Below are 12217 nucleotides of genomic sequence, written 5' to 3' on the forward strand. Positions count from 1 at the left end.
ACAGGTAATAGCTCAAGGTCATAGTCAAAGGCACTGTCTGAAGCTGACTCTTGTATTTAGCCAGAAGGTTTCTTTGCAGCTTGGGGAGGTGACAGCAGCTTTGTCTTATGCCAATAAGCAGGGTCTGATTTCTCAAAAAGTTTATCTAAAACATGTGTGAGCCCACTCCTTTGAAGCCTGCTGCTCTGGAGCTTGTGAGACACACAAGCACCACGTGAGACACCAACACCAACACCACATCAACTAGGGGAAAAAAAACCCACACAGGCAAGTGTAACATACCACGGAGATCCCTGTTGAAGTCATGAAGTCTCCTAATTTCTCCTTCGAGTTTGTTTCTCATCGCTTTGTCCAGAGACTCCCTCTTAGTGGTGGTCTTGACCAGGCCCTCATAAGCTTCTGAAATCCTCTGAATCTCTATTTCAAACTGAAAGGAAAGAGAGCTCTTGTTGAAGTCCATCAGGAATGCATCCCATCCCAGTGTTTGCCCAGTGCGTTTTGATGGGGTGCAGGAGTGCAGGGCAATGCCCACGCCAAGTGCTGCACCACCCACCAGCTCTACAATGACCAATCTCCTCGGTGTAGAATGGTGCAAAGCCCCAGCGCTGCTGGAGGTTTCTGCAGTGGGGAGCGATTGCTGGACCCCTGAAAATGGTCTGTGGGGCAGCTCACCACATCACAACCCTCACACCACCCCCTGGCAGCTCCCAAAGGAGCTTGGGATGGGCTGGGATTGATGTAACTGCTCAGTTGTCTTCGCTCTGTGACCAAAGTGCATCTTTAACATCACCCAGGAGGACATGTGAGGGAAACAGCATATTTGCGTGGACTCTATTCTTTCCTATAAAGGATTTTAGGAGCTAAGATTTATTATTCTGCTAGACCCTTGAACCAAAACTTGGCTCTAAGCTCTGCATGCCACAAGAAATGTGTTAGGCTCAGCTCTGACCTCACATCAGTTTTAAACTATTGTGGTCTGCTCCTTTCCATTCTTGACCAAAGACTGCTTTATACAAAAATAAACTATAACAGATCAAACCAATTGTTCAGGTTTCCAATCTTAATTTGATCTCCTTGAAATCTGGCAAGCTGCAGGTAGAACATGCAGAGGAAGCCCTTAGCAGTGAGCTTGCATCTTAAGATCCAAACCCAAAAAACTGACAGGATAGTGCCAGGCACCATTATTGCTGTTCAGGACAATCTCATCCAGCTCTTTTAGTAAGCTAAGGTCTTGTTAAGTGCTCTGCTGAAATCATCGCTGCAGGAATGATCAACACCGATGTGGGAACCTGCTCCTGCATGCCTAGCCCTTGTGTTTGTGGAGAAAAGCTTGATAATGGGCACAGGCTGGAAAACCAAGAGATATATATAGCCTCCCACATACCTTTCTAAATCTGGTGCTTTTTGAGCCTCTTGAAATCACGGGTGGCATGGATTAAGTGATTTGTGAAGCCAGGGCGCGAGCTCACCTCCACTTGCTGTGGAGACAGATCCCTCTCCAGGGCTCCTTAAGATTTAGGTGTAATTTGCCACCTGCAGCACTTGCAGAATAAAAGCTCCAGGGATGCTGGAGCTGTCATCCCACTGTGTGTGGAGAAACCGGCAGCCTGGACCTGCACTTCTCATGACACCAGGGCCACTCTGTATACGGCCCATGGGCACCCAGCACCTCCCAACCATGCACCGAGCACAGCCCGGTGGAGCCATGATGGGGAAACCCAATTACCTTCCCTCATTTCTGCTTTCAGCCAGCTCAGGCACAAAAGCTGAAACAAGTGGCGATACACAAAGCTGCGACACCAGCAGCCTTGGATTAGTACATGGCTGGATAACACATCACCTGTTTCACAACAGTGGAGATTTAACATCTCGCAGCTATTTCACACACAAACAAGATGCTCTCCCACATGCACGACATTAAAAGGTACCATATATACATTAGCTCTCAGCTGACGGTTCTCCACAGCTCCAAGAAGAAGATGACCTTTTGAACACTCCTTATTGTGTGAACTACCAACTTAGTCAGATTATTCTGACTTTCCATTTAGGTTTTGTTGTTGTTGTTGAGGTTTTTTTGTTTGGTTGGTTTTAAAGCAGGAGCTCCAGGAAATCCTGTTACATTTTTCCTTAACCACACCTAGAAAAGCAGGTCCCACTTGCCCACCTTTCTGATGCATGGCCAGACACCAAGCATGTTCCCACCATGAGGACAGTACACTCAGAGGAACGCTGCATAAATCCAAACCTGTTTGAAAGTCAGACTGAAACTTATTGTGATTAAAAAAAAGTCAATGAGTTTTATTTTCCCTCATAGGCACAGCAATGCAAGCTTGTACAAAGCCCCACCAAGAAGTCTGAACTTTTTTGAGAAAATCACTGTGTGCAGTTCTGGGCCCCACAACTGAAGAAGGTTTCATCATATTTTCAGAGGTGATGTTTAGCTGAAACTGTGGGAACAGAGGAGGACCTGCCCTGTCCTTGTGTTCAAACACAGAGAGAACAGCACGGGAGGGATACTGTGTGTTAAGGCTTTGGTTCAGGCCATTTTCCTGAAGAAGGACATGAGGTCCCTGAAGGCATCCAGAGGAAGGCAACAAAGCTGGTGACCGGGCTGGAAGGTGCGTCCTGTGGGGAGCTGCTCATGACTTTGGCCTTGTCTAGTTTGGAGAAAAGGAGGCTGAGGGGCAACTTCATTGCCCTCTACAGCTTCCTGAGGGGGAGAGGTGGAGAGAAAGGTGCTGAGCTCTTCTCCCTGGGATCCAGTGACAGGATGAGTGGGAATAGTTCAAAGCTGCGCCAGGGGAGGTTAAGACTGGACATTAAGAAGCATTTATTAACCAAGAGGTTGGTCAAACACTGGAACAGGCTTCCTAGAGAGGTGGTTGATGCCCCAAGCCTGTCAGTATTTAAGGACATTTGGACAACGCCCTTAATAACATACTTTAACTTTTGATCAGTCATGAATTGGTCAGGCAGTTTGACTAGATGATCATTATAGGTCCCTTCCAATTATCCTTCTCTTCTTCTCTTTCTCCTCTTTCTCTTTTTCTTCTTCTCCCAAAAATCTGTTTCATGTGAGTTTTCCAGAATCAAAATGACATGATTAGTTACTCCAATAACAGCATAGTTTCAACTACTTGATTCTATTATAGCTTTTTCTTTCAATAAGTGTGACTTCTTCTAGTGAAAGTTTTCTCTTCCTATAAATAGTTAGAGGCTATATTCAAGCCACCTCGCATTGCTCTCCTTGACCACTTAAGCAGATTGAGCTTTTCCCTTCTTGAAATGAAAGTATGGCTTAGCAAAAATCATTTTTAAAGAACTTTCCTGAATCTTTAACTACATTATTCCAACCAGGCACCATGCTCGGTTGGGGCCCTGACACCCGCTGGTTCCCATGCCTCCCCTCTCCTGGGTGAGTTGTATCTGCAGAAGATGCCTGCTCCAGAGAGCTCCTACCACAGCAAAGCAGATTTTCCAACACAGCAGGGGGTTTCCACAGTCCTGCCCAATGCTGCTGGTTACCACAAGGGCTCTGCTCTGCCCATTATCTGCCATTATTTCCCAAAACACATCACCAAGCAAGTCTCCTGCATCCCTGGAGGCAAAGACTTGCTGCAGGAAGAGAAAGAACCTCCATCAGCACTGAACAAAATTAAATGAGAGCAGAAGAACAGTGATAAATTCTGCTGGTGTTTCTCAGTGGCTCTGGAACTTCCTTCCCCTTCTCTATGACTCTATGAAAGAACAGTTGAGCTTCTTCTCTACCTGGTAGCTCCTGGAGCCAACACACTCAAACAACCCATTCACTGGGCAAGGGGAAGAGCCAGCCCAGCCTGGCAATTAAACTTCAGCAAGGTACCACCACCTAAAAATAACTAAATAACTAAATAAAGATAAAGTAATGCTTTGCTTTTGCACAAAGAGCTCAAAATAAAATGTCTATGACCCCTCTTCCTCTCCAATTCTTTTAAGGAAAGAAAACCAGACAACTCGCCAATCAGCACAGGGATTAATCACCACCTTGTACCTCTCTGCAAAAAGTGTGTTCAGACACGACTGACAATCTGACAACCCTCAAGGCTGATCTGCATGTATGAACACCCAGGGAGCCCTCCACATCAAGCTGATTTTCTCTAATTTCTTCTCCTATAAGTGATGGGAGGGTGGCCCTGTGTAGAATAAACTTGTTATGCAGGGCCAAACAAGAAGTACTCCTCATGACCCTTCCACTTTCAACAAGACGGAAGAGTTTTCACACCCAAGTATGTAATTTAACTCACTGTTATATTTTCAGAGGTGATGTTTAGCTGAAACTGTGGGAACAGAGGAGGACCTGCCCTGTCCTTGTGTTCGAACACAGAGAGAACAGCACGGGAGGGATACTGTGTGTTAAGGCTTTGGTTCAGGCCATTTTCCTGAAGAAAGAATGCACTTGAGCATGTGTTTCACTTTAACACTGTGCTTACATTCCCCAAAGTCAATGGGATTCAGTCCACGCTCCATTGACTGAAGTGAGACTTCAGGCCGTGCTTGAATACCTTTCTGTTGGTGCCTGATGCAATCGACCCGCGGGGCATCCAAGATAAAGAGAGAGCCATTTCCAAGAGCGTAAAAGGAAATCGGAACATTTTTAGGCCATCGAACTCAAATACCTTTTACTGAACAACATGGCTTTTGTAAAATTAATAGCTAGAATACTTCTTTTTGCCCCTGAAGGCCACAGGGAAGTCAGTGTTAAAACCTTTGCAGACATCTCCACAAAGAGTTAATGTTGCTGCAAAAAATTCTCAACTAAGTTTAGGAAATTCTGTGAATAAACTCAACTCATTTGGTTGCAGAGGAGGAGGCTTCTAAGATGACAAAAGCTACAAAACAACAGGTCTTTTTTCTAACCTGTTTGAACTTTCTGGTCTCAGACTTTTTCCCAAAGCTGAGGCTGGGACACAGTCTCTCAGAGCTACCTGTCCTCCTAGGAAGGGTGTCTCCAAGAACACCCTGATCCCACACAGCACAGAAGTTGAGCTCCTATATAGAGTCCGAAATTCAGAGAGAAAAGTCCTCCACTGTAAGCCCATTCATGGATAAGCAGTGGGAAGACACAAATGAAAGCAGTGTAGGAACCTGAATAACTCATTTCACAGAATCATGGAATGTTAGTGATTGGAAGAGACCTCGAAAAGATCATCTAGTCCAATCCCCCACTTGGGACCCAGAGCCAGCAGATGTGGGGAGCATTTCTGCATTGCCTTCAGTGAACTCCCATTTTTAAGCAACTTCTATTTTGTTTGATTTGACCTTTCATCTTATCACCCTGGGCAGTACAGGAGACATCATCCTTCTCCACTGAAAGCACTTAAGTTGCATACAGAAAAGAGGGTACAGGATTTCTTTGCAAAAGAGTTTTTGAGCAAAATCTTTACCAAATGGTTCTTTCAGACAAGGGGCAGTGCTTTTTGAACCCACATGTTCAAAGGCGGTTATCTAACATCAGCTCTTAGAAAACCACCGAGCAGTCACTGAAAGCCTCTGAGACAATAAAACTAATGCAAGTCCACACAACAGGCAACCCCACTGACGGCTGTTACACTTCCAAGAGTGTGGAGCACCATGCAAACATATTGTGGTGGACAAGACTGTTCAGGACTGATGTGGCTGTGCTCTTCTAATGCTTCTGCTGCCCATGCATATGGTGCAGGACCCTGCTGCCACAGGAGCAGACTTAGCCCATGGGAGACTTCCACAGAAAGCTCCAGGGAGGCCAGCACAGAAGGATGGAAGGGGAAAATCCCCAACTGAGGGACATGTGATGAGCTGACCCATTTTGCCCTAGATGAAGAGTATCCCATGGGCCTCAAGGCACAGGATTACACTTTCTGGGAGACCACCATGGAGAGGAAATGGTTAGAGATGGCCACTGGTGCATCCCCATTGCAGTGACATGACTATGCAGAACAGCTTGAGGGGCCCAAATGCAGAAGTACCAAGACGGTTGCCCTGCCCAGGCACCAAATACCCCTCCACATACCTTCTGCAGCTTGTCCGCCTTCTCATAGTAGCCCTCCAGCTCCTGCCGCAGCACGTGGTTCTCCTCAGAGAGCATCTCCACCATCTGCTGCGCCCGCTCCACGATGGCGAAGGCGTCGGGCGTCAGCTGCTGGCCCGGCGGTGTCGGTGTCAGCGGCTGGGCAGCGGCAGGGGCCGGCAGCGGTGCCAAGGTGCCTGGGAGCAGAGGGCCGGCGGCGGCCTGCGAGGACATGGGGCTGTGCTGCTGGGCCGGTGGCGGGAAGGGCGGCTGGCATTGTCGGCTGCAGGGAAGCACACAGGGGAGGTGTTAGAGCCGCATGTCCTCAAAACGCGCCCAGGAGCTTTCGCCTAATGACTGCACGGTTTATTAACAGGGTTATAACTGTACAGTCATGATTCCGATCCTTAGTCACTCCTAAATACCAACAATCACAGCAGGGACCAGGTAAATTGTCTCCTCGTCTGCTCTTGACAGTGATGTATACATCTGGCATGAACGGATAAAGGAAGCATTGAGTCGAAAATGTAATTTTTGCCTAGGTGCGCAGCTAATATTTCAGCAGCGAGCCAGCCTCTCCCTGCCCCCTCTTGCCACAAACCCCACCGCTGAGAAGCATAAGCCGGCAGGCTCGAAGGAGACACAGGGATGCATTACTCGTCCCTCGAACACTGCTCCCTGCCTGGAGCAAGATCGGCTGACCAGCTGAATTGGGAGGCGAAAGGAAGCGATGTGAGCCAAGCAGTGTCCCTGAGCGGCTTTAGCAAGCGGCAAAGGGAAGGGTTCTGAGGAGCTGCTGGAGTCACAGCCCAGGTCAGCCACAGCAAGCCACCAAAGTCATCGTCCAGCGCGAGACCTCATTGTGTTACCCCCTAGCTACCGGCATCCATCACACACCAGGCTTGTGTCGGGGAAGGATAAGGAACTCGCTGGCAGCAGACCTGCTTGTGGGCTAGGCTTTCTGATGGCGGGTGGCTCCTAAATCCAGCCCAGTCACAGTTTGCTGGAGGATAACCCAGGAGAACATCTTAGTGGTGAGGATAATCCTGTGGCTGGTGGCCAGGCAGGACCAGAGTCCCTCGCTTCTGTCTTGCGTTTCAGCCCTGCAAGCGCAGGAAGGGAGACTGTCCCTGTTTCAAAAAGGGGAATTCTGGCAGGGAGCAGCTCAAAGCTTATCTGCACAGGACCCATTCCCACCCCACAGGCAGCCTGGAGAGCCGGCCAGAGCCTCGACCAGGATGAGCAGCCCCACGCAGAGCCCGGCTGTGCACAGCCCTAGCCACTCCTCAGCCTGGATGCCTAAACTGTGACACCGCACTTGTCTAAGAGACTCAACCCAGACAACGCAGGACATCCCTGTCAGAGCCCAGTTTGGCTGGAAAATAAGCTGGGTGCTGGACCCCACTTGAAGGCTGCAATCACTTTAGCTTAACCACAAGCTGTTAGGCTTGCTGTAGCTATTGTTGCCTTTATTTCTGTACCCTACACGAGGCAGGAGACCTAACAGACATATTTACCCCATCTGGCCTCAGAGATCCATGAAGCCCATTTTTTAGACAGATGACTTTGTGCTATATAAATACATAACAAATATTATTACCATTGTCTTCAGCATCTACACGGCTTCTCAAAGTGGGGTTTTCAAAAGCTCTCAATGTTGGCCTAATTCTACTGATAATAAGCCGTCACTGCCTTCAGCTGCAGCAGAACAAGATGAAAACTGCTCTGACAAGCTTGTTCCCACCAAGTCAGCAATTCAGCTGTATCTTCTGTCAAAACTAGACGGAAAGCAAACGGGGCCCTGGGCCCCCCCAAATGCAGCACACAGACAGCCCCACGTTCCCATTCTGGCTTTGCCCAATGCATACACCATGCACAGAAAGGTGTTGAGATGGAATGAGCACCAGTGGTGAGCATGTTCCCAAATGCGAGGACACTGTGAACCTGCCTGGCAGCACTGACCCTGGTCCAAGCTGTGTCCTTGGGAGGAAGGTCCTGGCCAAGCTTTGTACAGACAGCACTGGGAAAGCCTGTGCTGAACCAGCCCTGGCCTCCAGACGAGTTTACCTGCACAGCACAGATGCACCCTCAGGCTGTGTCTCCCCCCATAAATTAAACACCCATGGAGGCAGCTCAGAAGGACAGGAGAGCTCCCAGGGCCAGAAGCATTTGTGCTCAGCCCTGGCATGTTACTTCTCTGGCAGAGGTACAGGCTAATGACTAAGGAGCTAAACACCTGCAGAAAGTGGATGATACTTCTCAAAGGACAGTAAGGCAAGGAGGTGTTGTAGGACACTTCACATCTGGCCGACGAAACATAAAGTAATTCATACGAGTGACGGAACAGTTGGGGTTAGAAGGGACTTTCAAAACCCATCTGGTCCAACCCCCTGCCATGGGCAGGGATTCCTTCCACTCGACCAGGTTGCTCAAAACCCCATCCAACCTGTACTGGAACACTTCCAGGGATGGGGCATCTACCACATCTCTGGGCAGCCCATTCCAGTGTTTCACCACCCTCATAGAGAAGAATTTCTTCCATACTCCTCATCTAAATCTACCATCTTTTAGATTAAATCTTCTGCCCCTTGTCCTATCACCACAGGCCCTGCTAAAAAGTCTCTCTTTCTCATAAGCCCCTTTTAAGTACTAGAAGAGCACAACAAGGTTTCCGTGGAGCCCTCTCCAGGCTGAACAAGCCTAGCTCTCTCAGCCTGTCCTCCCAGCAGAGCTGTTCCAGCTTCTGATCATTTCTGTGGCTCCTCTGGCCCCTCTCCAACAGGTCCATGTCTTTCCTGCACTGAGGGCTCCAGAGCTGGACACAGGACTCCAGGTGGGGTCTCACCAGAGCGGAGCAGAGGGGCAGAATCACCTCCCTCCACCTGCTGGCCACGCTCCTTCTGATGCAGCCCAAGATACAGTTGGCCTTCTGGGCTGCAAGCACACATTGCCAGCTCGTATCCAATCTTTCATCCACCAGTACCACCAAGCCCTTCTTGTCAGGGCTGCTCTCAATCCCTTCATTCCTCCAGCCTGTATTGATACCAGGTGTTACCCTGACCCAGGTGCAGGACCTTGTACTTGGCCTTGTTGAACCTCATGAGGTTCACATGGGTCCACTTTTCAAGCCTGTCCAGGTCTCTCTGAATGGTGTCCTGTCCCTCAAGCAAACCAGCTGCACCATTCAGCTTGGTGTCATCCACAAACTTGCTGAGGGTGCACTCAATCCCACTATCTATGTCATTCATGAAGATATTAAATAGTACTGGTCCCAGTATGGACCCTTGAGGGACACTGCTTGTCACTGGCTTCCACAGGGACACTGAACCATTGACTGTAAGTCTTTGGATGCAGCCATCCAGCCAAGTCCCATCCATCTAACAGTCCATCCATCAAACCCACCTCTCTCCAATTTAGAGGTAAGAATGTTGTCAGGGACTCTATCAAAGGCCTTACAGAAATCTAGGTACCTCTTCCCTTGTCTACTAATGCAGTCACTGTATCATAGAAGGCCTTCAGAATAGTCAGGCACTATTTGCCCTTGGTGAACCCATGTTCACTATCTCTAATCACCTCCCTGTCTTTCAAATGTTTCAGCATAGCTTTCAGGAGGACCTGTTCCATGATCTTACCATTTCTTAAGCAACATTAAAAAGTTTTATCTGTTGTTGCCGGTGAAAACTCTGCTCTAGCCCCGCTCATCAACCCCATGTTGCAGTGTGCACCACACCGGCAACGCAACGGCTCAGAGAAGTGGGAGAAAGAGAACTACAACAGCCACGCAACAACACCCCTCACCAGATGCCAGGCTAACTGGAGCGAAAATCCATCCCACCCCCCCAGAGAAGAGGGTGCTACAGCAGCTCTTTCTTCTGTACTGACCGCAGTGATTTGCTGCAGTGCTTTAGCAGGATGTGGGACATTCCAATGGGGAGCACATCATTTTGATTCAGGATGTGAGGCTGCCTTGCTCTCCTGCTTTTGTCATCAGAAAGAGAAGGAGTGTGCACCCCTAAGCTGACCTCCTGGCTGGTGTATCTGCACTGTGGCCTTCAGATGCTCTCAGCAAAGTCCAGAGCTGCAAAAGAAAGCATGTCCTGACCTCCCCCGAAATCCCTCTGAAGTGGTGGGCCCAAGGTGGTCCCAGAGCTCCTGAACACTGGGACTGGGTTAAGATGCTGCTTCTCCTCATCTGCCTTTGGAGTTTACTGCCTCTTCGCCCTCACCACTCCTGTCTGCTGCTGGGACCTCATGGCAGGATGCCTGGGGGGCACAGTGACCTGAAAGGCTTGTTTTACCTTCCTGAGACCAAAACCATGTCTCCTAGCAGTGCCTGGGGACCCGAGGCCATGCATACCAGGGAGCCCTGTGCCAAGCTACTCTGCAAATTGTAAGGACAGCCCACCATGGGCACAGCTCTCATACCATCTTCACAGTGCCCCTTTCCTTCTGGTGCCCCAGCACGTAAAGCCCAGCGAGGGACCCTGCACCTCTCGTGGGACTGGAATATTTTTTTTCTCAAAAATCTGAACAAGAAAGAACATCATGAGCAAGGGACGATGCAAAAGGCATCACCCATGATGCAAAAGATGCTCCACAGTATGTGCAAATACAGCCAAGTGTGTGGCACCTCCTCAGCGCTGCTGACAGCCTGCACTTGCATGTTTTACCATGACAATTAATTCAACTAAACGTTTCACAGAATGGTTTGGGCTGGAAGGGACCTCTGGAGATCATCTTGTCCAAAACACCTGCTAAAGCAGGTTCACCAGAGCAGATCACACAGGAATGTGTCCAGGTGGGTTTGAATGTCTCCAGAGAAAGAGACCCCACAACCTCTCTGGGCAGCCTGTTCCAGGGCTCTGGCACCCTCAAGGTAAAGAAGCTTCTCCTCATATTCAGAAGGAACCTCCTGTGTTTCAGTATGTGTCCATTGCCCCTCATCCTATCACTGGGCACCACTGAAAAGAGTCTGGTCCCATCCCATGACATCCACGTTTGTTTGTCTTTACGAAAATAAAGGCCACAGCTGATTTTATGCAAGTAAAAACCCAGCTGGAGACAGTTATATGACTATAAAGACACAGATTTGCTACAGGTACAGATTTTCTCACTTCTTTACAGAAACAGTTTAAAGCAATATAATAAAATTGATCTTTGAATCTAAACCAGTGGAGATACAGCAATTTTCCTTTTCATAATGAAGTAGTACAATCTTGGGTCGTAGATGCTTTAAATGCTTGCAGGAACTCCTCATACTGTACTTTAGGCAAATCTCAACCTCCCATCAATTTTGATTTTTTCATGTGCACAACTGTCTTTCCAGCTTTACAAAGCGGGAGAGATCCCTGGGACCCCAATTTTCTTGAACTGCAAACCAGTTATTGAGTTATTAAGGATTTACACCCTGTATCAGCAGCTGGGCACCGGAGTCTTGACCACCAGGGCCACAGGAGAGAGTCTCCAAAGTGTTTTACAGCTTGGAAACTGAACGGGCACAACTGACATTACACCTTTCGAAACGTGGCTGTTCAACACAATTAACATGTTTCTGACTTTCCTTTTACTTGTTTAATCTGTCCCTATTTAATTCTGACTGTATCAACTGCAAAATCTCTGAGTGTATATGCAATAAAATCAACACAGGAATTCACATTAACAAATCAACATTTGTGGAAATAGGACAGTTATAATATCAGCTTAGTTCACATCCAACCTCTCACATAAAGCTCCAAAGAAACAAAGCAATCAGGATTATCCTGAGCTCCCTCAGGCTTAGTAAAGAACAACATTCTCAAAATGCTTCTACTGCATTTTAAATGTTGATCCTACTCTGCGTTAGAGCAGGTTAAAATCTTCCAGCTAAACACATTTTTATCAAAAATTGTCCTTAAAAGCATGAAACTGTGGAACAAGATGAGTTTTGGGTATCTCTGCAACACTTCAGCTATGTTTCTATCGAAAACATACTTTTGTGGGCATTATTGTAGGAGAAGGGCTCTTATATACTTCTGCAATGCAGTGTAAAGAAGAAGAAAAAAAAACAAACTAGGGAAACCAGCTTTGAGAATATGGAGTACTAGGCAGGCAGTGGGCCTTTCAAGGGCTACTATTCAAGGGTCACCAGACTGCACTCTCTCTTTTAAGTGATGTATAGCTTGCAATATACATAATAGCTTACTATACATAGCT

At 48.0% G+C, this 12217-nt stretch overlaps 1 protein-coding gene across 2 annotated transcripts in view; it reads right to left on the reverse strand.

The window, feature by feature from the left end:
* AMOTL1 (angiomotin like 1) overlaps positions 1 to 12217 on the reverse strand; it is a gene marked incomplete at both ends in the record, with an annotated part of 67812 nt that overhangs the window by 21040 nt on the left and 34555 nt on the right. For both annotated transcript variants that reach the window (XM_080352122.1, XM_080352123.1), the window contains 2 exons: positions 283 to 427; positions 6029 to 6308. In XM_080352122.1, coding sequence (XP_080208248.1) covers positions 283 to 427; positions 6029 to 6308 — 425 coding nt within the window. The remainder of the gene's footprint in view (positions 1 to 282; positions 428 to 6028; positions 6309 to 12217) is intronic.

The sequence above is a fragment of the Nesoenas mayeri genome, assembly GCF_963082525.1.
Source record: "Nesoenas mayeri genome assembly, chromosome: 1".
NCBI classification, from domain to species: Eukaryota; Metazoa; Chordata; class Aves; order Columbiformes; family Columbidae; genus Nesoenas; species Nesoenas mayeri.